The sequence below is a fragment of the Felis catus genome, chromosome D1 (genome assembly GCF_018350175.1).
Source record: "Felis catus isolate Fca126 chromosome D1, F.catus_Fca126_mat1.0, whole genome shotgun sequence".
NCBI classification, from domain to species: Eukaryota; Metazoa; Chordata; class Mammalia; order Carnivora; family Felidae; genus Felis; species Felis catus.
In genome coordinates, this window is record NC_058377.1 from 20894826 (window position 1) to 20919292 (window position 24467).

Below are 24467 nucleotides of genomic sequence, written 5' to 3' on the forward strand. Positions count from 1 at the left end.
ATTTTTTTTTTATTTTTTTTTCAGCATTTTTATTTATTTTTGGGACAGAGAGAGACAGAGCATGAACGGGGGAGGGGCAGAGAGAGAGGGAGACACAGAATCGGAAACAGGCTCCAGGCTCCGAGCCATCAGCCCAGAGCCTGACGCGGGGCTCGAACTCACGGACCGCGAGATCGTGACCTGGCTGAAGTCGGACGCTTAACCGACTGCGCCACCCAGGCGCCCCTTAAACAGATATTTTCTAACTTTGTCAGTTTCTAAGTCATCAGAGACTAAAAACTTCTGCCTTTCCAAGATCTCTCTCTTTAGCTCTTGCTGTTAGAGGTAGAAGGGAATGAAACTTCATTGCAATACAAGTCCGTGGTGAGAGAAAATTATATCACCCTTAGGGCCTCTTCTACATTTCCTCTGCAGCAACAACCTGGGAAAGAAAGCCTGGAGTTTTTTAACCCTCAAGAGAACCAAATGATGGGGCAAAAAAAAATCACAGTACAGGGATTGGAATGGAGGACAGAAGACAAAATGGATGAAATAAAGAAAGCATGTGTACTAATAACTGAGGGGAGAAAACATCTCATGGGTAAAACATGAAATACTCTGGTGACTATATACATAGAAATCCTTTATCTGGGGGGTAGAGATGAGGAACATAAATCGCTAAGCCCTCCTTTTCCAACACTTTTCTAACACCATAGGTCAGATCCTTGAGGTACTGCTTCCCTTATTCACATGTCCCTGCCTGGTGCATTTTGGGGTGGGGAAAGGTGGACGCTAGGGTGTGTGGTCAATGTCAGGGCGGTGGAAATTCATCTCCCCAACAAATGTTGTATAAGGGGAGACAGGCACTATTTCAGACACTGAGGATAAGATTATAAACCAAAAAATATGCCTTCTAAGAGCATATGGTCTATGAAAATACACATGCCTACAAAATATTTTAACATTTTGTAACAAATAATTCCAGAAGTATGCATAGGGTGAAGCAGAAGTACAGAAAGGAGACATTTATTGTTATGTATAATATGTGTTGAAAGGTTTGTTCCTACCAAAAAATGAGACTTGGGGTGCCTGGGTGGCTCAGTCGGTTGAGCATCCAACTCTTGATTTCGGTTCAGGTCATGATCAGGCCATGATTTTGGCTCAGGTTGTGGGATGCAGCCCTGTAGGAGGTTCTGTGCTAAGCGTGGAGATTGCTTAAGATTCTCCCTCTCTTCCTTTACCCCTCTCTCCCACTTGCACGCTCTCTCTCTAAAATTAAAAATAAAAAAAAAATGCAACCTGAAAGTGAATGATTGAATGAATAATTAGATTCCTTTTCCAATACCAAAACCACAAAGACATTGTCCGGTCATAGCGAGAAAGAAGGTACTTGACCTACTCTTTGGTCGGATTTCAGCTATGCAAATCCCAAACACTGAATGAAAACAAAGACATCTCATTTCCCTTTTCTACAGAGATTTAATACCCACACAGAGGTTTAATACCCCACATATTAAAGTTACTGCTTGAGACAGTGAGCAAGATTAAATCACCTCATTTAAACTTAAAGTTCAAAAGAAGGAAATCACTTGCCCACTAACCAAAAGGCCAGTTAGTGGCAGAATGGGAACTAGAGTGCAGGGTTGTTTTTTTTTTTTTTTTTTTCCCTGCTTGATAGCACCCTTTACATCGATTCACACAGATTGTTAAAAAGATTCCTCTTGGATATGCATGGAAATGTTTTACATTCTTCATAACTATTCATAGCTATATCTTAGAGGATATTCTATTCTCAAAGGCCCTAAAACTGCTCTGAGCATTTGGAAATTGCTTAAGTATTACAGGTAGTAATAAATCATCATCTTTGTTCCATAATTCTTCATTTTGAGACTGTTTCCTATGACACTGATCAACATTTCTGTACTTTCTTCAATTTCTTGATGACAAATGAGGCAGAGAACCTTTACAATATGTTTTTATTTACCATTTGGATATTCTCTTGTGATGTGTCTGGTTCATGTGTTTTGCACATTTTTCTACTAGAAAATTTTTCTTTCTCTTATTTATTTATAGCAGTTCCTATATATTCTGGATACCAGCCCTGTGTCAGAGATGTGTATTTCAAATGTATTCTTTTACCCAACTATAGGCTTTCCCTTTGACATAAATACAACTAAGGCTCTCTGGTGAAACTAAGGCTCTTTACTGGAACAATCTAGTGAATACTTCTGGAGGTCATGAAGGGCACCTCCTTACCACATAGTCCACAAATGCAGGAGCAGAATCCTACCATGGTCTTGTCAGAAGGAAATAACAATATAGCAGTCTAATAGAAAGTGAAATTTATTACAAAGATGGTGGAAAAAAAGCCTTAACACTCAGGTTTGAGTACTTAGATCCCACGGAGCAGAAACTGAAAGGGCTCTACATAGGCCAAAGGAAAGACCATATCAAATGAGGCAACTAGGTCTCTGTCACATGAAGTGGATTATATACTCAATTTTGCAAATCTTTGCTTCCTCTTTTCTCCTCACCAATTCTGAGAAGCCTGGTTTCAGGTCTAGAGTACGTTCCATAGATTCCAGAGGACCTGGGGTCGATCAATGGATACACTTTTATATGCGTGCTTTAAGTTTGATAATACTTACCAATATCACAGGATGTAATATACCCCTATTGCAACTTATTACACCAATGGTGAAGCATATTGCCTTGTGATGCTGGGTTTCTTCATTAGCAGTTAATCCTCTTGGAGGAACATGGATGATAGATGTTAGCGCTCCCCATTAGAAGGGAAGAATCTCCTTCTGAGCAAGCAATCCTGAGAAGAGGTCTGATGGAGAAAAAGTCATATGAAAATGTCAAACATAACCAACAGTGAACCCTAATGTAAACTATAGACTGGGGGTTAAAACGTTGTATCAATGAGGGTTTATTAATTGTTAACAAATGTACCACTCTGGTGGGGGATGTTGATAATGGATGAGGCTGTGCATGTGTGGGGGCAGAGAATTGTCTGCGCTCAATTTTGATGTGACTCTAAAATACTCTTAAAACGTCTATTTTAAAAAATGTAGAAAAAATTCCTAAGACATAGAAAGCAGTGCAGAGAAAAAAAAATAACCTTAAATCCTGGCATATTAAAAAAGAATTTTAAGCTATCTTAAGAAATTCAAGGGGATAAAAGCAAAGAAAAAAGGGGGGGGAATAAGGTAACAGCCTAAAGCAGTGAATATATTAAAAATAATGTTTTCGGGATACCTGGGTGGCTCAGTCAGTTAAGTGTCTGGGTCTTATTTTTGGCTTAGGTCATGCATGATCTCACAGTTTGTGGGTTTGAGCCCTGCATTGGGCTCTGCTCTGGCATCGTGGAGCCTACTTGGGATTCTTTCTCTCCCTCTGTCTTGGTCTGTACCCTGTTTGCACGCTCTCTCTCAAAATAAATAAATAAACTCTAAAAAATGAAAATAAAAGACAAATATCCTACGATTTCACTTATATGTGGAATTTAAGAAACACAACAGATGAACACAGGGGAAGGGAAGGAAAAACAAGATGAAAATGGAGATGGAGACAAACCATAAGAGTCTCAAATACAGAGAACAAACTGAGGGTTGCTGGAGGGGTTTTGGGAGGGGATGGGCTTTGTGGGTGATGGGCATTAAGGAGGGCACTTGTTGGGTTGAACAGTGGGTGTTCTATGCAAGTGATGAATCACTGGGCTCTACTCCTGAAACCAATCCTACACTTTATGTGAACTAACTTGACTTTAAATAAATTAAAAATAAATAAATAAAAAGCTACAACCTGTAAAATAAATAAAATAAGAAAATGAAATTACCTTTTAAAAAATAAAAATAATGTTTTCAAATGGATAAATACACAAGGACGTGTTGAAATGATGAACAAAAGTGATAACCTCCTAATAAACCAGATTAAGGTGGGGAGGGAGAGGGAGGAAGTAAATCTACAGGAAAAAAAAATCAATCCTTATCTTTTTGTGACACAAACAAATATTTCAAGATGAAATTGTCTGCGATTGTTTCAGAATAATTCAGGGGAGGGCCATTGAAATTGGATGAAGGGTACCTGGGAATCATTATGTTATTCTCTATTTTTTCCAATATTGCACATTTCCCTCTTGAAACTACAATTCTACTTTTCTTTTTCCCTTTTTTGCTATTTATTTCATCTAGTTGCCTGTTAAAAACAAAACAACAAAAACTGCCTGTCTCTCTTCTGCCTCCACTCCCTCCCTCATTGTACTGAAGATGCTGTGACCCAAACCACCAATGACATTCTGATTGTCCATAAAGTGATATTTGTTCAGCTCCTACAAAATGTGATTTCCTTACAGCATTAGCTATCATTGCCCAATCTGTCCTCAAAACTCCAGCCTCTTTTTGCTTCCTCAGCAACACTTGTATTTCTCTACCTTCTCTCTGACTGGTCCTCCTTTGCTCTTTATCATAAATATTGACGTTCTCCAGAATTTCCTTCTCTGTCTCTTGTTACATCCCTACATAAGGATATGCACACATGTTTCAACTGCCATCCCTAGACTGATTGATGACCCTTAATCTGTTGTCAAGTTCCAGAACAAAATTCTGTCTATCGTGTGCCCTGTAGACACCTTAAACTGAACCCAAACCAGTATCTACTAGCTTCTTCAACAGGCTTGTGTTTCCAGCCATGTTTTACATCTTACTTAATGGCATCGTTGACTACTGTTCTCCCTAGCTGAAAACATGATTTCCTCCTTGACCCGTCTCTCGCAAATCCCTCACATCCTACCAGTTTCTCTAATCTGGCTACGTCTTTATATCCTTAGTGCCATCATCTATAAGTTTAAAGGAGGCTTAAGTCTTTCAGCCCAGGAATCCTACTCTTAAGGATCTATTGCATAGAAATAAAAGCATCAATATGTAAGAGCATAATAATGTAAGTTGCCATAGTGTGCTCTTATGCTATGACCCTCTGGGTCCTTCCACTACACTAGTCCCCAAGGGTCAAGGGTCAAACAAATAGGTGATTCTATGGCAGTTGGCAGCCCTAACAGCAAACTGGCCCTGATAAAGAAAGGAAAGGGGAAGGGGGGAGCTCATTTTTCAAGACTACCCGAGGTGCTGGCTGCTGAGGCTCGCAGTTCCTGAGAGATAAAGGAATTGCCCTGGACGCAGAGTTACCAGCCCAGGAACAGCCTGCATTCCAGGGCAAACTGAGCTCTCTTGCTGCACTCAGGATGACTCCAAAAGCCACACCAGGTCCAAATCTCCTGGTGGTGTTGGCTAACATTTCTTTTCTTGCAACTGCATCTCAGTTCAACCTCTCCTCAAATCTGCTCCCTTAAACACTGGCAGATGTGACTCTTGGCTAAGTACTCCCCAATAAACTCTCCACACACAATTCTCTGCCTCAGAGGTGCTTTTCCAAGGAGTCCAAATTAATACTATGGTAATTGCCTACATGTCATTTGCTATGTGCCAAGAATGCTTTTTAAGTGCTTTACATTCCTAAACTCATGCAATCTTTTTACAAAATTCTTGTGTAGTAGGAAGCATTATTATCTGTAAGATCACAAAACTGCTCACCGGTAGAGCCAGGATGTAAAGCCAGGATGGTGAGTCCATTTTCTTAACCACGGAGTCTCCCTTGTGAGATTAAATATATTGAACATTGTTTTTTTAAAAAAAAATTAGAATAAAATATACCAAGATATGTACAGAGGTCTGGAAGAAAGAAAGTACAGCATGTTTGAAGCAATGAAAGAAATCCAGTTGGCCCATGGAAAGGTCAAAGAAATAGGCAGAGAGAGGCCATTAGATATGACTTTTATCTTAGTTCAGTAAAAGGCTTTTTTTCGGGGTAGGGGGAGGATTTTAATACAAGTCCTTTGACTCTGAGCTTACTGAATACCATAGTGGCCTACTCAAGGATCCATAAATGTTTTCTCTGCCAAGTTACAAAGACAATTGTCAAGAAATAATGGTCTGGCCTTATAAATGATATTGGAGTGCAATGCTTTGGTGTATCAAGCCAGCTTTTGTGGTTTCAAGGTGCTGGTCTACTTCCCAGATGCCTACCTAACTAAACTTCTTTAGGCGTTCCAAATGAGGACACAAGTTTCTCTAAAACATCCTATATTCTGAATGGTCATTCCCTTTTGTGGTACTGGCTGGCTGACTATTCCTGTCAACGATCTTGAATGCCTTTTTCTCTTCACTGATCCCTACCTAATGTCAAGTAATCCTGGAACATATAATCCTAGCTCTAAAATTGGATCTCTTTAGTCAGGCATGCCTAACCTCTTTCAAGGCCTCTAGTTATCACTAAAGCTGGAAGCTCTCTCTAATATGTGATATTTTATCTCCCTCTATATTGGGTAGCTCTCTCATGACCTGTAGTCAGCCATGGTCCTCCTAGTGCACCAGCCATCAGGGTCAAGGGTCAAGTCAATAGATGATTCCATGGCAGTTAGCAGCCTTGACAGCAGGGCAGGCCACATATAGGAGTAGTGGGGGGTGGGATTTATCTTCTTTGGTCCACAGGCTTTATCAGCTCTGCCCCTGCCAATACCTCAGCAATCACTAAAAGATTAGATTTTGCTCTTCCTCTTGTGAAGAAATAATTAAATCAGAGAAGAGCCATCTGAGATATTGGTGGTGGTCTCGGCTTGAAATCCCCACTCACAATGGGGAACATATCACCCAGAGGTATCCAGGCCACCAACATGGTCTTCTCCTCCTGGGCCTTAGTCTTCTTGGCCATAGGAATCATCATGGGAGAATGGGTTGAACTGACATTGGAAACAAAGAAAAATACAGTAAGCCACAGTCCCTGGATATGTTGCACTACTCTTTGGCCGGAAGGTCAGAACTGCGCTATGGAAAGAGACGGGTGGAGAGGGAGGGTTCATCTTTCCTTGACTTCCATTTATCTCACCGGCTTACTCATTATCATTCTCTGGGGCAACTTCTGCTGGCTGCATTGCACCCAGCTCCGTAATCAAGAGTCAAGGCTGACTCTAAAATCTCGCCATTTTGAATATTTTGGAGAAAAGTTTAGAAGCTCACAGACTTCACTGCTGGACATTTGAGAGACATTGGCAGTAGCAGCAGGGTGGTCAGCACATCTAGAACATGAGGGAATAAAAGAAAGGTAACTGGCAACAAGGAAAATAGCTTGTTTTGCCACTGGAGGAGGGCAGGATGAATTATATTTAACAAGAAGTCTGTTCTGTGAAAAGAATAGAAGAGAAAGAAACTTATAGAAACACTAAGAGAACAGTTTCTTCTGTTTCTCTTTCCCACTCAGCTTAAGGCCCCTACCTCTTTATTCTTTCCCCTTGTTCCTCTTTATTATTTAAAGAAATATTTTTACCTCATTCTGATTTTTACCTAGAGACTTGTGGAAATTTCCAGGTGGAAATGAGCCTAGAAAAAATATCTGTCCCTCTTTCAACATAGCGTCTGCTTTCCAACAGATGGCCTGGAAGTGGTCAGGACCATGATGATTTTGGTTCTCATCCTTTCCTTCATCCATAACTTGTTCCTGGGTTTGGAATCCACCTACCTGATTCCTCAAACTAAACATACCCTCTTCATCGCTGTCTTCCTCAGTTTCTTCACAGGTAACCTCTTGGCTCCCCTAACACAGGCTTGGAGATAAATTTGGTTTAAGGATCTAGGCTGCAACCATCCTAGTTCTTTGGCTCAGATACACAGCTTCTGAATTGAATGTACCACTTAGCAAGGTTGGGTTTTTTTTTTAAATGTTTGTTTATTTTTGAGAGAGAGAGAGAGCACAAATTGGGGAGGGGCAAAGAGAGAGGGAGACAGAATCCAAAGCAGGCTCCAGGCTCTGAACTGTCAGCACAGAGTGCAAGGTGAGGCTTGAACTCACGAACCATGAGATCAAGACCTGAGCTGAAGTCAGACGCTTAACCGACCAAGCTACCCAGGGCCCCGATTTTTGAACATAGTGCAGTTGTATGTAGGAGGTTTGGAAGTCAGGCATATCTTGGGTTAAGACTTGAGTAGAAGAGCCAAAGTTCCTTAGAAGGGATTCCCCCCCCGCCCCCCCCCCCCCGCCTTCTTTTGTCTGGACATTAGGTCTCCTTCTGCTCTGTGCACTCCTAATGTATCACCAAAAGCTAAGTCAAGGTAAATCCGTGTACTACTCCAGTTACAAGATCACCTGGATCATTTTCACTGCCTACTTAAATGTCTCCCTCTTTGTGGCCTCTGGTGAGTGTTTTCAGGGCCCCTGATAGGTGATTAGAACCAGTCTATCCCCGTTAGAGGAGAGTAAAAGGATGGGAAAGCGAGATGGGGAAAAGTGCCAATCCTTACATTTTAAAGGGCTAAAGTTCAGGTGACTCACTCTCTGAGGGCAGTTCCTTCAAGGGCAGAGTTGGAGATGAGGGCTGTGTGAAATATTCAATAAGCTTGCCTCAAGGGCAGCTCTCATTTCTGCCTTTGCTACTGTCTTTCACACCATCCCCACTTCAGGACAGAGATAACCATCCAAGTCATGACTAAGGAGAGTTGCTGATGGGGAATGTTTATTGATGTGGCAAGGGACAGTATACCCTGGGTGTCCCGTGTAGTGTTGAGGCACTTGGAGGTCAGAGACAAGCAATATCTGATGTTACGTGGTCACCTGACAAGCCTGGAGACCCTCATTTTCTTAAAAAGTCTTGAAAATTTCATTTGGAATTGCACTCACAACCCAGAAGCATGTCTTCTTTCAAAATGACATGAACAGCATTTAAGCTATTGTGGATACACTTCTGGTCTCTTCCACTAAAGCATCCTCCTCTCCAGTGGCCTGGGGCAGTTCAAAGGGACCCACAGGGCTTTGGGTTGGAGTATCTCTGCTGACATAGAGGGAAGTATTTCTGTAACTCTCCATTGACCCCTCATCACCCTTCCCTGGCTTCTCTTTTCCCCAGGAGTCCTCTCTCTCCTACAGTACAAACAATCCATCAAGAGCTTTGCCTGCCTGACCGTCCTCCGTACATCCAGCAGAGAAATTAAGGACAGACAGGAGTCTGGGAGTTCTATCAAAGTTATTTCCTTACCAGAACAGCCTGCAATGCTTCGTAGTATTGTTCACACAAAGGAAGATTTTCCAAACAGAGCACACATCCAAACACGTCGTGTAACCTGGGCTGTATGATTTGACAATGTATCTTTCAGTGTGTGCTTGTCTTAATAGAAACAACGTTGTGTGTATGTGCATTGTGTCTCTACAGCCGTGGTGTCTTTGTTTGGCATTATTTAATGCATGTGACTGGGTTAGGGTCTGTAAGAAGATCCGGAAGGTGGTTTTTTCATTTTTATTTATTTTTTTTTCGATCCTGACCTGCTGAACAGCTTCTTTTATTTGTTCTCACCATTTAATAACATTTGTTGTTCATTTAATAAATATTATCATTAACTAATACTTGCTGTATTGTTAACTCTATACATCACACTTATTTTATTGTGAAATATTTCAGACATTCAGAAAGAATACAAAACATGATAAACATCTGTGCACACATCACTCAGCCTTATGAAATTTTACAATTATGCCCTATTTGCTTTAGATGTTTTCAAATTAAATTTATAGACAAAACGGATGTTCCTCTAAAAAGTTCCCTAATCTCATTTCCCTCCCTTGCTGCTCGTCACAAAACACTTTCAATGATGCATCGCTGATCATTTTACATTCACATTGTCATTTTTTAGAACTTAATGCATCTTTAAAAATTATATAGATTAGCCTTCCAAATCTTCAAAGATCATTAAAAGTCAGACTGTACAGATCATTTTTGCAGCTTGTTTTTTTCACTCAACTGCGTGTATGGTTTTGGGATTCATTACGTTTTGTTCGACTTCATTCATTGAAACTACCGCTAAGTTTTCCATTGTAGAGATATAATGTAAAATATTCATTCTCCAGTTGATGAAAATCTAGTTGTTTTCTTTTCTTCTGTTATAAATAGTGCTGTTATGAACTTTCTTATACACAACTCCCTCTGTCCATGAGCTAGAGTTTCTCTTAGGGTATTTATCTAGGACTAGAATAGCAGAAACTATCTTTATTGGGGCGCCTGGGTGGCTCAATCAGTTGGGTGTTGGACTTCGACTCCGGATTTGTGAGTTTGAGCACCGCATTGGGCTCTCTGCTGTCAGCACAGAGCCCACTTTGGATCCTCTGTCCCTCCCCCCTTCTGCCCCTCCCCCCTCTGTCCCTCCCCCATTTGCACGCGCACACACTCGCTCTCTCTCAAAAGTAAACATTAAAAAAAAGAAAGTATCTTCATTTTCAAGTTAACTAAATATTGACAAAGTGACGCAAAAAATGGCTGTTATAATTTACACTTCTGCCAGCAATGTATGAAAATTCTAGCTTCTTTGTACCTTGCCAGTCCTTCAGTGATCAGTCTTTTTAATCTCTGAACTATCACTGAGTTTGCTCACTTTTTAAGAAAATGAGGGTCTCCAGGCTTGTCAGGTGACCACGTAACATCAGATATTGCTTGTCTCTGACCTCCAAGTGCCTCAACACTACACGGGACACCCAGGGTATACTGTCCCTTGCCACATCAATAAACATTCCCTCTCAGCAACTCTCCTTTTCATTTCATTATTGAGCTTTTGGATTTCCTCTTCTCTGAATTACTGTGTTTGACCATTTTTAAAATGAATGATTTGTCTCTTTCTTATTGATTTGTAGTTCTTATATATTGGAAACTAATACTAACTGGTTGTGCCTTGGCTTTTAACCTTGTTTATGAGGTTTTTTTGCTTTACAGAGGTATTCAAATGAAATGTAATACAGTAGATCAAACTTTCCCTTTTAGTTGGTGCTTTATTGTGTCTTATTTAACAATTCCTTCCTTGCTCTCTTTACTCTTATTGGGAATAATCTCTGTGTATTATATAAGGTAAAGATCCAATTTTACCTACTTTCCATGTGGATAACTATCTATTCAGAATAATTTTATGGCTTAATTCCTTATCTTACTGCGTTGTAACATAATCTCCTACATATACCAAATATACATAAAAGTCAGTCTGTTTCTGATCTCCATAGCTTATTCCATTGGTCTATTTTTATATCCCTGCATGGCACAACGATCTTAATTACTATGTAGAGAAAGAAAGTGTTGATGTTCGATATGCCCAAGTCCTTATTCTTGTTCAAAATTATCTTGACTTGTTCTTGCTCTTTGGTCTTCATATAAATAGCAAGATTAGCTTGTATAGTTCCAGAAAAATCCTACTTATGATTTGATTCAGAATCATATTAATTTATTAACTAATTTGGGGATAATTAACAATGCTAATAATGTTTTTTCATCCAATGCCAAAATATGATACTATTTATTTAGGTCTCCTTTCACGTCCTTCAATAATGTTTTGTGATTTATTTTTTCCAGACAGATCTTTTTGTTAAGGTTGATTCATAGGTAACCTGCAGTTTTATGCTTTTCTGAATTGAAATATTTTATAACATTTTCTAGTTGCCTATTACTGGTGTCAAGTTGTTGATTTTTTGTCTCTAGAAACTTTACTGAATTCTTATTTTAGTACTTATAATTTTACCTGTATGCTCTCTTAGGTTATCCTTGGAGGAAAACATATTGTCCGCAGAAAAGATGTTCACTTCATTCCAATACTTATATCACTTACTTCTTTTGTGTTGTCTTATTCATTGGCTCAGATCTCCAAGATAAGGTTGAATGGGAAAAAAGACAGTAAGCATCCTTTCTATGTTCCTTGTTTTAATAAGAATGCCTCCATAATCCTAATAGTTGATATTATATGCACTGTAGAATTTGTCATATTTGCCTCATCAAATTAAAGGACTTCTTGGGGCACCTGGGTGGCTCAGTGGGTTAAGCATCTGACTTCGGCTCAGGTCATGATCTCACGGTCCGTGAGTTCGAGCCCTGCGTCGGGCTCTGTGCTGACAGCTCAGAGCCTGGAGCCTGCTTCAAATTCTGTCTTCCTCTCTCTCTGCCCCTCCCCCGCTCATGCTCTGTCTCTCTCTGTCTCTCAAAAATGAGTAAGCATTAAAAAAATTTAAAAAAAAATAAAGGACTTCTTGTATATCTAATTTGCAGAGTGAGTTTACCAAAAGTAAATGATTAATTTTATTGAAAATTTCTATGCGTCTATTGAGATCAGTTGATTTTTTTCCTATTCCAAAAATAGGATGTATCTTTTATATAAATTATAATTTGTGAAAATTTTCTCTGTATTTTATTGTGAAATATTTTAAACATACAGAACAAAGTAGAAAGCAATGTGATAACCACTTATGTACCTATTGCCTAACTTTTTAAAACTTTAACGCTGTGCCCCATTTGTTTTAGATTGTTTTAAATTAAATTTGCAGACTCATCTGATGTGTCTGTACAAATTTTACCACACCAACTTTCCTCTCGTTTCTCATTATTAAACAGTTTGCACACCTGGGAAAAGTCCCGTTTAGTCATGTTTCTCTTAATAAATTGCTGAAATAAATTTTCTAATTATTTTAGAATTCTTGAATCTATGTAGGTCAAATTTGGCTATGATTTCTCTTCTCGTACTCTCTTTGCCCCCTTTATTTTATTTTCATGTGTTATTTTGTTTTGGTTTTGGAAGAACGTTTGAGTAACCTTTTTTGACATATGACACGCATATATACAAGTTCGCAAATGGTAAGCGTATAGCTCTTTAAATGTTCACAAAGAGAACACACCTGTGTAATGAACACTCAAGTAAAGAAACAGAATCTGAACAGCACTCTAGAAGTCTCCCTCATGCCATTTGAATATAATATTTCATATTATTGTTGTAAATTTTTATTATGAATATATTATATGTATTTAAAGTTTATTTATTTATTTTGAGAGAGAGAGAGAGCATGCTAGAGCATGAGCAGAGAAGTGGCAGAGAGAGAAGAGAAAGAATCCCAAGCAGGTTCCACAATGTCAGCACAGAGCCCAATGTGGGGCCCAGACTCATGAACCGTGATCATGACCTGAGCTGAAATCAACAGTCAGATGCTTAACCAACTGAGCCACCCAGGTGCCCCTCGTGGTAGTGTTTTTCCTTTTTAATGCTTATTCATTTTTGAGAGACAGAGAGACAGAGCACGAGTGGGGGGAGGGGCAGAGAGAGAGGGAGACTCAGAATCTGGAGCAGGATCCAGGCTCTGAGCTGTCAGATGCACGGCTCAAACTCATGAGATCATGAGATAATGACCTGAGCCGAAGTCAGATGCTTAGCTGACTCAGCCACCCAGGTGCCCCTGCCCTTCATTGTAGTTTTGATTTGTATATCGCTAATGATAAGTGATGATGAACATCTGTCCATGTGTCTGCTGGCTGTCGGTATGTCTTCTTTGGAGAAATGTCTGTTGATGTCTTCTGCCCATTTTCTAATAGGATTATTTGTTTTTGGGGTGTTGAGTTTTATAAGTTCTTCATAGTTTTTGGATAGTAACCCTGTATCAGATATGTCATTTGCAAATATCTTCCTCCCATTCTATAGGTTGCCTTTAGTTTTGTTGATTATTTCCTTTGCTGTGCAGCAGTTTATTTATTTTGTCCCAATAGTTTATTTTTGCTTTTGTTTCCCTTGCCTCAGGAGACATATCTAGAGAGAAGTGGCTGAAGCCCATGTCAAAGAAGTTATTGCCTGTGTTCTCTTCTAGGATTTTTGTGGTCTCATGTCTCACAGTTAGGTCTTTAACCCATTTTGAATTTATTTTTGTGTGTGGTGTGGATAGATAGATAAAGATAGAAAGTGGTATAGTTTCATTCTTTTGCATCTTCCTGTCCAGTTTTCCCAACACCATTTGCTGAAGAAACTTCTTCCTGTTAAATATTCTTTCCTGCTTTATCGAAGATTAATTGATCATATAATTGTGGGTTTATTTCTGCATTTTTTATCCTGTTCTCTTGATTGATGTTCCTTTTTGTGCCAGCACCACATTATTTTGATAACTACAGCTTTGTAACGTAACTTGAAGTCCCTAATTGTCATGCCTCCAGCTTTGCTTTTCTTTTTCAAGATTGCTTTGGCTGGTTGGGGTCTTTTGTGGTTCCATACAAATTTTAGGATTCTTTGTTCTAGTTCTGTGAAGAATTCTGTTAGTATTATGATAGGGATTGCATTAAATGTGTAGATTGCTTTGGGTAGTATAACATTTCAACAATATCTGTTCTTCCTATCCATAAGCATGTAATGTCTTTCCATCCTGGGTATCTTATTATTTTGGGTGCAAGTGTAAACAGGATTATTTTTTAAATTTCTCTTTCTGCTGCTTTATTATTGGTGTACAGAAATGAGGCAGATTTCTGCACAGTTGGTTTTGTATCTTACTGAATTCATTTGTTACAATAGTCAAGATATGGAAGCAGCCCAAGTGTCCACTGATTGATGAGTGGATAAAGAAGATGTACATACAATGCAATGTTATGCAACCATAAAAAAGAATGATATCTTGCCATTTGCAATGTCATGGATAGAGCTAGAAAGTATGCTAAGCCAAATAAGTCAGTCAGAGAAAGACAAATACCATACGATTTCACCCATCTGTGGAGTTTAAGAAATAAAACACACAAGCAAAGGGGGGAAAATAAGAAAGAGAGACAAATCAAGAAACAGACTTTTAATTATAAAGAGCAAACTTGATGGTTACCAGAGGGGATGTGGGTAGGCAGATGGGTAAAATAAGTGATGTGTATTAAAGAGTGCACCTGTTGTGATGAGCACTGGGTGATGTATGGAAGTGTTGAATTACTACACTGTACAACTGAAACTAATATAATACTGTGTATTAACTGACTGGAATTAAAATAAAACCTTAAAAAATAAAAGTAATAAATATATAAGAGGGGAAACTAGCCTCATGAGATATCAAAACAGACTCTAAGCCTTTATATTTAGAAAGTGTGATACTGACTTGAACAGGTAAGAAGACTAGCTAAATAGAATAGAAATTCTAGAAATAGACCAAAGTACATGCAAAGGTTAATATATGATAAAGATAGAATCTCAAATAATTAGGGCAAATCTGGAATTTTTAGTACATAGTGTTGGGACAACTAGTTATGTCTTTGGAAAAACATAAAATTAGATTTAAAATTAGACTTCATATCATTTATAAGGATAACTAAATGTAAGAAATAAAAATGTACAAGCATCAGATGAAAAGAGGTGATTTTTCTTTAAGATGGATTTATGGAATATTTTTCAACTATAACTCAAAATTTACATGCAATAGAAGAATAGATTGACATATGTGACTCAATAAAAGCAAAAAAAAATTTTTGCATTAGAAAACACCATAAACAAAACAAAATATTTACAACATATATCACAGAAAAAGTGATAATCTCCCCAATATATAAAGAATTCTTAAAATTTGGAAAAAAATGTTCAAAACGTAGAAGAAGAGTGGGAAAACATATGAAAAAAAATTCACAAAGATATTCCAAAATAGTTCCTGATGTTCAATCTTACTAATGATAGAGGAAATGAAAATGAAAACCATAATGAAATACCATTTTACATATATCATTAAGTTAAAGAAAATTATTTTTCAAAATTAGATACAACCCTAGTAAACACTTTTGGTCAATTTCATAAAAAGCATCAAAAAGTAATTTTCCAGGGGGCCTGGGTGACTCAATCGGTTAAGCATCCAACTTTGGCTCAGGTCATGATCTCACAGTTTGTGAGTTCGAGTCCTGTGACGGGCTCTGTGCTGACAGCCCAGAGCCTGGAGTTTGCTTTGGATTCTGTGTCCTTCTCTGTGCCCCTACCCTGCTTGCACTCTGTCTTTCTCTCTCTAAAAAATAAGTAAGCATTAAAAAAAACCAAGTAATTTTCCAGAATCCAGGAAAACTTGAGATAGTCCCCAATTCATTAGATGTTATCTGGATATCAAGACCTACCAAGACAGCATGAAATGTAGTCTTTAGACTGATTTCACCACTGGATACATATGTAAAAGTCCTAACATTAATACCAACAAACAAAAACAACAGCACCTTAAAGTTTCACCCAGAAATTTTAGAATCTATTTATACTAAAAACTGTACATAAATTCATTTCATGTAAACTGATCCAATTATAAATATTGATAACCTCAATAAAATAAAGCAACCATCAAAAAAATTTCAGGGGCGCCTGGGTGGCTCAGTCAGTTAAGCATCTGACTTCAACTCAGGTCATGATCTTGGGGCTTGTGAGTTCAAGCCTCGCGTCAGGCTCTGTGCTGACAGCTCAGAGCCTGGAGCCTGCTTCTGATTCTGACTCCCTCTCTCTCTATTCCTCCCCTGTTCACGCTCTGTTTCTCCCTCTCTCAAAAATAAATAAACGTTAAAAATATTTTAAAACATTTCAAAATATTTAGTAATCTAGTAATAAAGTGATCTTCCCTCACAAGGAAAAATAAAAATCATAGGCATTAAAATAAGAGAAAGAAGACAAAGATTTTTGCTCTCACCATTACCTAATATCTTTCTGGATTTATCGCTAAATTCAAATCAGTGAAATATACATAAATGTATTAGTTTAAAAGCAAGTAAAGCTAGGATATTCTGGTATGAGAATTGATAAGACTTTTCAATGAAATAAAATCAAATGTTGAAACAAATCTTGATACATATAAAAAAACTTAGTGTATGACAAAAAGTATATCACAAACCAATAGCAAAGGTATAAGTTACATAAAAAATAGAGTTTGGAAATTTAGCTTCTTAGAAAAACATTAATGCTTCACTTAAACTTCCAGACTATAGATTTAAATGGAAAATAAATAAAGGAACAAAACTGAATAAAATCCAGGTAATCTAGGATGCATATTAACAGGGAAAGGCCTTTCTAAACATAAAAAACAAATTATGAAATAATATTTAAAGCACAAAAAAGTGGGGGCACCTGGGTGGCCCAGTGGGTTAAGCATCTGACTATTTTGGCTCAGGTCATGATCTCATGGTTCATGAGATTGAGCCCTGCATGGAACTCTGTGCTGACAGCACAGAGCCTGCTTGGAATTCTCTCTCTCCTTCTCTCTCTGTCCCTCCCCTGGTTGCACGTGCTCTCTCTCTCTCAAAATAAATAAATAAACATTAAAAAAAAATTTAAATCAGGGGGTCTTGACCATTGAATAGTCAAGAACATAATAGTTTATATAAATTATAAACACATATAAACATATATTTAAATATATACATGCCTAGTTACATATAAATATTCATGCACATGAATATGTAAATGTGTGTTTATTTATATGTAAATACAGCTTCTCTTCTTAAAATAGCACAAAAATAAGAAAAAGTATACAAAAACAACGCATGGGAAGTCTGGGAAAGGAACAGAAAAAATAGTAATATCAATATGAAAGTCTTGGAAGAATTTTGAAATGACAAAAGAAATAGTATGCTCAATAATAATTTAAAAATATATTAAAATTATATTTTTAGAAATTCTATTGAATATGATGTAAAAATTGATAATATCTCCTAGTGGCAAGAAAGTGATGAGCTTGTATATCTCACCTAACTGAATTGAAATAAATTTTCTGGAAATCAGTATACAGCAAGCATTCAGTGGACTTTGCATATCTCTGAAGAATATGTTCTAAGTTGTCTACAAATTTGAGGATTTTGTGCAGTATATGATTTTCCTCATGAACATGCATAAATATTATCAAATATACAAATGGTCTTTTAAATCTTTAACAAGAATAATTGTGCAAAAACTAGTTGGTAGAGGATAATAAAGTCTGATTAAGGTATTGGTTCAAGGTAGTTGTCTGAACTCTTTCTTTTTCGGTGAACTTTGTCATTGGTTTATTTTTTTGCATTTAAATCTTTGATCTGTATAGTAATTTGGCATGGCTGTAAAATAAGATGCAAGAGAAAGATGGGAAAAGAGAATTTGCAAACAAATAATTACAAATTTAATCTTTGAATTACGGGGCTGTGAGGTGATATAGAAACATCTCCAAACTAGAGGGAGAGCAGTTAATTTATCCTACAGGGATGGTTTACTCAAGTCATTGCCCTTCCCATGGTCTGGTCCTTTATGTGGTCCCCTGTGACTTTTGGCTTGGGAGAGCACCTGGCAGGTTTGCTTACCTAACGCCTGGTATTTTATGTCTTGCTCTGTCAATAATCCCTTTGCTCTAAAACTAGCAACTTCTGTTCCCCAAAGCCCTCTCAAAGGCCTGATGGAATCTTGGCAGTATTAAATATTTTGGCCTGAATTTATAAATCGATCATTGGGATATCTTAAGTGGGAAGCTCCAGGTAAGTGAGCCACAGCTATTTCATGTATTTCTTGGGCTTTTTCTCATTCTTTAGGGATATTCAAGCCTGAAATTATCCACTGGAGAAACACGGAACAGAATTTAGTCGTTGAGAACTTAGCAAGTCATTTTCTTTCTCTGTCCCTCAAGTCTAACTGAATGACCTTGTATTAAAATCTAAGACCATTTTCTTGCTATGGTCTCTCCACTTTTAGGAGGAGGAATAAGATTTATGATTAGACTAAGTAGTTCCTTTCTGTTGTTGTTGTTGTTGTTGTAGTTTATTGATTTTGAGACAGAGAAAACATGAGCTGGGGGAAGGGCAGAGAGAGAGGGAGGGAGAGAGAGAATCCCAAATAAGTTCCACACTGTGAGCACGGAACTGGATGTGGGGCTGGAACCCATGAACCGTGGGATCATGACCTGAGGCAAGCTGTAGTCAGACGCTGAACCGACTGAGCCATCCAGTAGTTCCTTTTTAATCAGCAACACATGTTGACTTAAATAGAGTAACTGAACAAAAAGTTCACGCATTCGTGATTCTCTTAGCCAGGGAAAATTCACAAGCTTTAAGTCATTATTTAATTTGAATGTTCAGGGGTGTCTGGGTGGCTCAGTTGGTTAAGCATTGGACTCTTGATTTAGGCTCAGGTGATGATCTCACAGTTTGTGTGTTTGAGCCCCACATCAGGCTCTGTGCTGGCTTCATGGAGCCTGCCTGTGATCCTCTCTTCCTCTCTCTCTCTGCCCCTCCCCTGCTTGTGCTCTCTCTCTCTCTTTCAAAGTAAATAAATAAACTTAAAAAAAAAATAAATTGAATGTTCAAATGCCACAGCTGGGCAGCAATAAGCCTACGTTTGATTCCCCCATCCCCCTGCTCATAAACTCTAAAACAGGAACTCTTTAACCTGACATTTACCTTTTCCAATATTATCTCTTATCACTATTTCTATTTTAAGTTAGACATTTTCACTTTACTCAGACATTCCTTCCACTGTCACATCTCTACATATTTTCTCCATCTGTCCCTTTACCTCTGAAGTGTATCATTTCTGTTCTACCCTATTTCGGTCACTTAAAAATCCTTTCCGAATTTCAAGACCTAGCTACCATTTACTTACATGCAAGATAGTGCTATCTAGCAGTCTTCCACTAGGCTTTGGGCTAAAAGCTTTCTGTATGTTATCTGACTTCACACTTAACCCGATCCTACAGGGTAAGTGTTATGATGTTCATTTTACACTATAGAAAAGTACAAGGTAGGCATCGTTGCTCCCATTATACAGATTAGACTCAGAACAAGGGACTTTGCCCAGGTGTTCACAGTTAATGGGCACCAAAGCAAGGGTCATTACAGATGGTGCTGGATACCTGCTATCTCCTCTGTCAAAAGTTGATGGTATAGTGTTGGCAAATGTTAGTTACTGAGCACCTGCAGAGATCCCAAAATGAATGAAACATACTCTTGTCCTTGAGGAGTCACAGTTCTTTGGTCCTCCAAGGAGAAGGGATATTTTCCTCCCAATAAGGCTAGATCTATAATCTTTTGGAGACATTTATCACATTTGAAATTTATTCTTTGATTTAAAACATTTTTTTTATTTTTTAGATAAATTCTACACAACACGTGGGGCTCAAACTTATGACTCTGAGATCAAGAGTCACATGCTGTATTGACTGAGCCAGCGAGGTGCCCCAAATTTATTCTCAATTTATATCTTATTTTCAATTCACAAAGTGGTTATTTCCTTGTCTTTCCATCTAAAATAATATACATAACTTGCACACTATAATAAACAACTGAACCATTACGTTTTAGTTGCTGGCTCTCTCTGCTTCAAACAAAACATTCTGAGAACAAATCATCACCGAATCGGATGGAATAGAAAATTCTCACATGTATGTATAGAATTGTACCTAACAATGTGTGTTGAAGAAAAGCCTCCCGTGCCAGTCAAAAATCTGAAATCTACCTTGACATTTCTAGTTATAAAATTTATTACAGTGAAGATCCCATAGAATCTAAGGAAAGGTTTCAGATATGATGAATTAGAGTAAAATCTTCTCCATCCTGTCCTATATGTAATAGTAAATCTGCTTAAAATCAGTTTGGGGAAAAAAATCTTACCTTATTTAGGACATTAATCATATCTTGTTTCTGTAGATACAATACTTACGATGCCTCAGTGAGGCAAACTGAGTATACTTTTTACCATTTTCATTGTACTGACAAGAAAACTCAAGTTGAGAGAGGTTAAGAAACTTTCCCAAGATCACATACATATATAAGCAAGAAAGTAGAACTAGAAGCCAGGCTCTCTGATACAGTTTGCACAGGAATACGGGCTTTTGTCAGGCTCTTTACAGGACCTTGGATTCAAACTAGCTTATTCTCCGTTGGTCCAGGCAGAATGTCTCTAATTCTTCAAGATTTTGTGGCTGATCTTACAAAGTGTTTTGTATCAGGAACAAGATTTTTCGCAGTCATTGCTTACAATTTCCTAAATAACTATTTGGTGTCAGGGAGATATTGATAGGGAATTTGAAAGCAGCACCATATCATTGTAATACAATTAGCTTTGAAGGTTATTGCTCGATTTTCATACATGTCGTTGATCAAGTTCATTTTGAGGTCAAAATAGGGCTTTATCCTCTTTCTTTCTTTCTTTCTTTCTCTCTCTCTTTCTTTCTTTCTCTTTGTTTTGCTTTTTTTCTTTTAAGAGACAGAGAGTATGTGAGAGGTAGAGGGAGAGAGAGAATCTTAAGCAGACTCTGCCCAGTGCAGAGCAGACAGGGGGCTCCTATCTCACAACTCTGAGTTCATGACCTGAGCCAAAAGGTCATGACCTGAGCCAAAGGTTATTGTTTTAGATGTTTAACTGACTGGGCCACTCAGGCACCTCATCTTTCTTTGTTTTAACAGTGTTGTTCAGTGGGGTGCCTGGGTGGCTCAGTCGGTTGAGTGTCCGACTTCGGCTCAGGTCATGATCTCACGGTTCGGTTCGTGAGTTTGAGCCCTGCGTCGTGCTCTGTGCTGACAGCTTGGGGCCTGGAGCCTGCTTCAGATTCTGTGTCTCCCTCCCTCTCTGCTCCTCCCCTGCTCACACTCTGTCTCTCTCTCAAAAATAAAGATTAAAAAAAAATCTTTTTTAAGTGCTGTTCAGTAGAACTTTCTGTGATGATAGAACCATTCTGTATCTGTGCTGTTCAGTATGGTGGCCCCTAGCCACATGGAGCTATTGACAGTGCTTGAAATGTGTCTAGTGCATCTTAAAAACTGATCTTTCAATTTAATTTTAATTAATTTAATTTTAAATTGTCACATGCGGCCAAGGGCTCCTGTATCGGGCAGCACATATTTAGAAGATTATCCTCATTGGAGCTGAACTGTTTCAGAAAGGTGGGGATTTGAGTAGATAGTAAAAAGCCTCCCAACTAATTTTTTTCTAGTTTTTCCCTATATCCTCCATTTTCTGGTGTTTCATTTTACTTTTTTAATTATAACATTTCCTTTAACTTTTCTTCAGGTGTTATTGAAATACGTTTACTACAAATCATATAATAGAGAGCACAGTTTTCTATAAAGTAGGCACTCAGTTGGTTGGATATAGTATTATCTTTAGACTCAGGCCACAGGGACTCTTGCCCAGACCACTTATCTTCACAGGGACAAGGCATCAGAGGGACCACGGTAAAGTGCCTGTGAGTAAATCCTAGAATCTACTATTTTTCCAAGAAATCTTGGTTCCTCTTATTAGAGACTGCATTAGAAACCAAGGTCCGAGTGCTATGTGTTTTTACTACTGGGACCGAGCAAGGGAATATAAGAGTGTTTACTTATCCATGTAGGTACATATGTCTATAAATATTTCAATATGTAACCATCTGTATCTTTATTAAGATAAACACGAGATCCTACTGGTGACTCCAACTCTAGTCCATTACGACATGGGTCATTCTAGCCTTTTTTTTTTCTTGTTTACACTTTCCCAACAGTGAGAAACCTGACACTTTACCATAGCCATTCACTTAATTGTTCAATTCCTGTATACATGTAGAGTGGAGCCAGAATTGTTATCCTATAGCTCCAGGGAAAACTACTTTATAACCTACAGTGCAATGCCTTTGTATAGTTACCTGCTTTTTAGTGTTACTGACTGAACTCATTTCCAAAATTACTTAGGTCAGTTCCTTTGTCCCTCCCCCTCCTCAGCGAGGTTGTTTCATATATTTGTAATACAATTAGATTGTTTTGTAACATTGTGCATTTCATCCTGGGATCTCATGACCTGTTAAATGATTTTTTTTTTGAATGTTTATTTATATTTGAGAGACTGCAAGCAGGGGAGGGGCAGAGAGAGGGCGACAGAGGATCAAAGTGGGCTCTGTGCTGACAGCAGGGAGCCTGATGTGTGGGGCTTGAACTCATGAACTGTGTGATCATGACCAGAGCCAAAGCCGGCTCAACCAGGTGCCTCTCCCCTACAGTGATTTAAAAAAAACATTTGCATACATTAAAAAATATTCACATACATTAAGGTTCAATTTTTGTAATGTGAAAGTCTATGGGTTTTAACAAATGCAGAGTGTCCCGTATCCATCCTTACAGTATGAAACAGTGGTTTCACTGCCCTAAATACCCACCTTGTGCTTTACCTATTGAACATTCTTTTTCCATAAACATGATAACCACTGAGCATCTTATCATCTCTATTTACATTTTTACCTTTTCCAGAATATCATATAATTGGAATCATATTCTCTGGCTTTTTCAGACTAACTTTTTTCACTTAATAATACGCACTTAAGATTCATCCATGTTTTTTGTTTGTGTTTCATTTTTGTGTGTGTGGTTTGACAGCTCATTTCATTTTATCACTGAATAATATTCCATCATACAGATGTACCCCCGTGTGTTTATCTATTCATCTATTGAAGGACATCTCGTTTGCTTCCAGATTTTGGTGATGATGAATACATCTGCTATAGACATTTACGCAAAGGTTTTTGTGTGGGCGTAAGTTTTCTAACCAGTTTGATAAATACCTAAGAGTGCGACCCTTGAATTGAATGGCAAGACAATGTTTGGCTTGGGAAGAAAATGCCAAACCGTCTTCCAAAGTAGCTGTATCCTTTTTGCATTCCCACCAGCAATGAATGAGAGTTCCTGTGGCTGTCATAACCAGCAACTGATATTGTCAGCTAAAAAAAAAAAAATTGTAGTCATTTTAACAGGTGTATTAGGTATGTTTTTTCATTGCTATTTTAGTTTGTAATTTCTTAATGACAAATGATGTTTAGCATCCTTTAATATGCTTATTTGCCATCCAGAGATCTTCTTTGGTGAGATATCTGTTCAGATCTTTTACTCATGTAATTGGATTGTTTGCTTTCTTGCTGTTGAGGTGTGAGGTCTTTGTATATTTTGGGTTAGAATCTTTTACCAGATATATTTTGCAAATATTTTATCCCAGTTGGAGCTTACCTTTTGATTTTCTTCATAGTGTCTTTTGCAGAACAGAGCCTTTAATTGTTTTTAATTTTGTATTAAAATTTTTTTTCATGTTTGTTTGTTTGTTTATTTATTTATATATTTATTCAGAGAAAGAAAGAGAGACAGCATGAGCAAGGGAGGGGCAGAGAGAGAGGGAAAGAGAGAATCCCAAGCAGGCTCCATACTGTCGGTGCTGAGCCTGACGGGGGACTCGATCTCACAAACCTTGAGATCATGACCTGAGCCAAAATCAAGAGTCAGATGCTTAACCAACTGAGCCACCCATGTGCCCCAGAAGTCTTTAATTTTAAGAAAGTCCAGTTTATAATTTTTTTCTTTCCTGGATTATGCTTTTGCTGTTGCATATAAAAACTGATCACCACACCCCAAATTATATAAACTTTCTCCTATTTTTTTGTAGAAATATTATAGCTTGAATTTTACATTTAGGTCTAGGTTTCATTTTGAGTTAATTTTCATGAACGGTATAAAATCTATGTACAATTTCTTTTTTGTATACGGATGTCCAATGGTTCCAGCACATTTGTGGAAGAGACAATCTTTTCCCCATTGAATTTCCTTTGCTTCTTTGGCAGATATCAGTTGTTCATATTTGTGCATGTTTTTTTTTTTTTCTGGACTGTCTATTATATTCCATTGGTCTATGTTTCTATTTTTCTCTATTTAG

The 24467-nt window shown here is 37.9% G+C and overlaps 1 protein-coding gene and 1 long non-coding RNA gene across 2 annotated transcripts; one reads left to right on the forward strand and one right to left on the reverse strand.

The window, feature by feature from the left end:
* Positions 1-2304: 2304 nt before the first annotated feature.
* LOC123380382 lies at positions 2305-6395 on the reverse strand. Its single transcript, XR_006586070.1, has 3 exons — positions 6063-6395; positions 5571-5630; positions 2305-2812 (listed from the first exon to the last, which is right to left on the reverse strand). It is a non-coding gene; the product is annotated as an uncharacterized LOC123380382 (long non-coding RNA).
* A 10-nt stretch (positions 6396-6405) lies between these two features.
* Positions 6406-9426, forward strand: TMEM225 (transmembrane protein 225). Its single transcript, XM_003992499.5, has 4 exons — positions 6406-6848; positions 7463-7609; positions 8091-8225; positions 8933-9426. Exons 1-4 carry the CDS (start codon positions 6671-6673, stop codon positions 9157-9159), a joined length of 687 nt encoding a protein of 228 aa, XP_003992548.2. The 5' UTR covers positions 6406-6670; the 3' UTR covers positions 9160-9426.
* The last annotated feature ends 15041 nt before the right edge of the window (positions 9427-24467 follow it).

Coding starts and splice junctions, on each gene's coding strand:
- TMEM225 (XM_003992499.5), top strand. CDS start 6,671: ATGGGGAACATATCACCCAGAGGTATCCAGGCCACCAACATGGTCTTC. Junction 7,610..8,090: donor CTTCCTCAGTTTCTTCACAG/GTAACCTCTTGG, acceptor TCTGGACATTAG/GTCTCCTTCTGCTCTGTGCA. Junction 8,226..8,932: donor CTCCCTCTTTGTGGCCTCTG/GTGAGTGTTTTC, acceptor TCTTTTCCCCAG/GAGTCCTCTCTCTCCTACAG.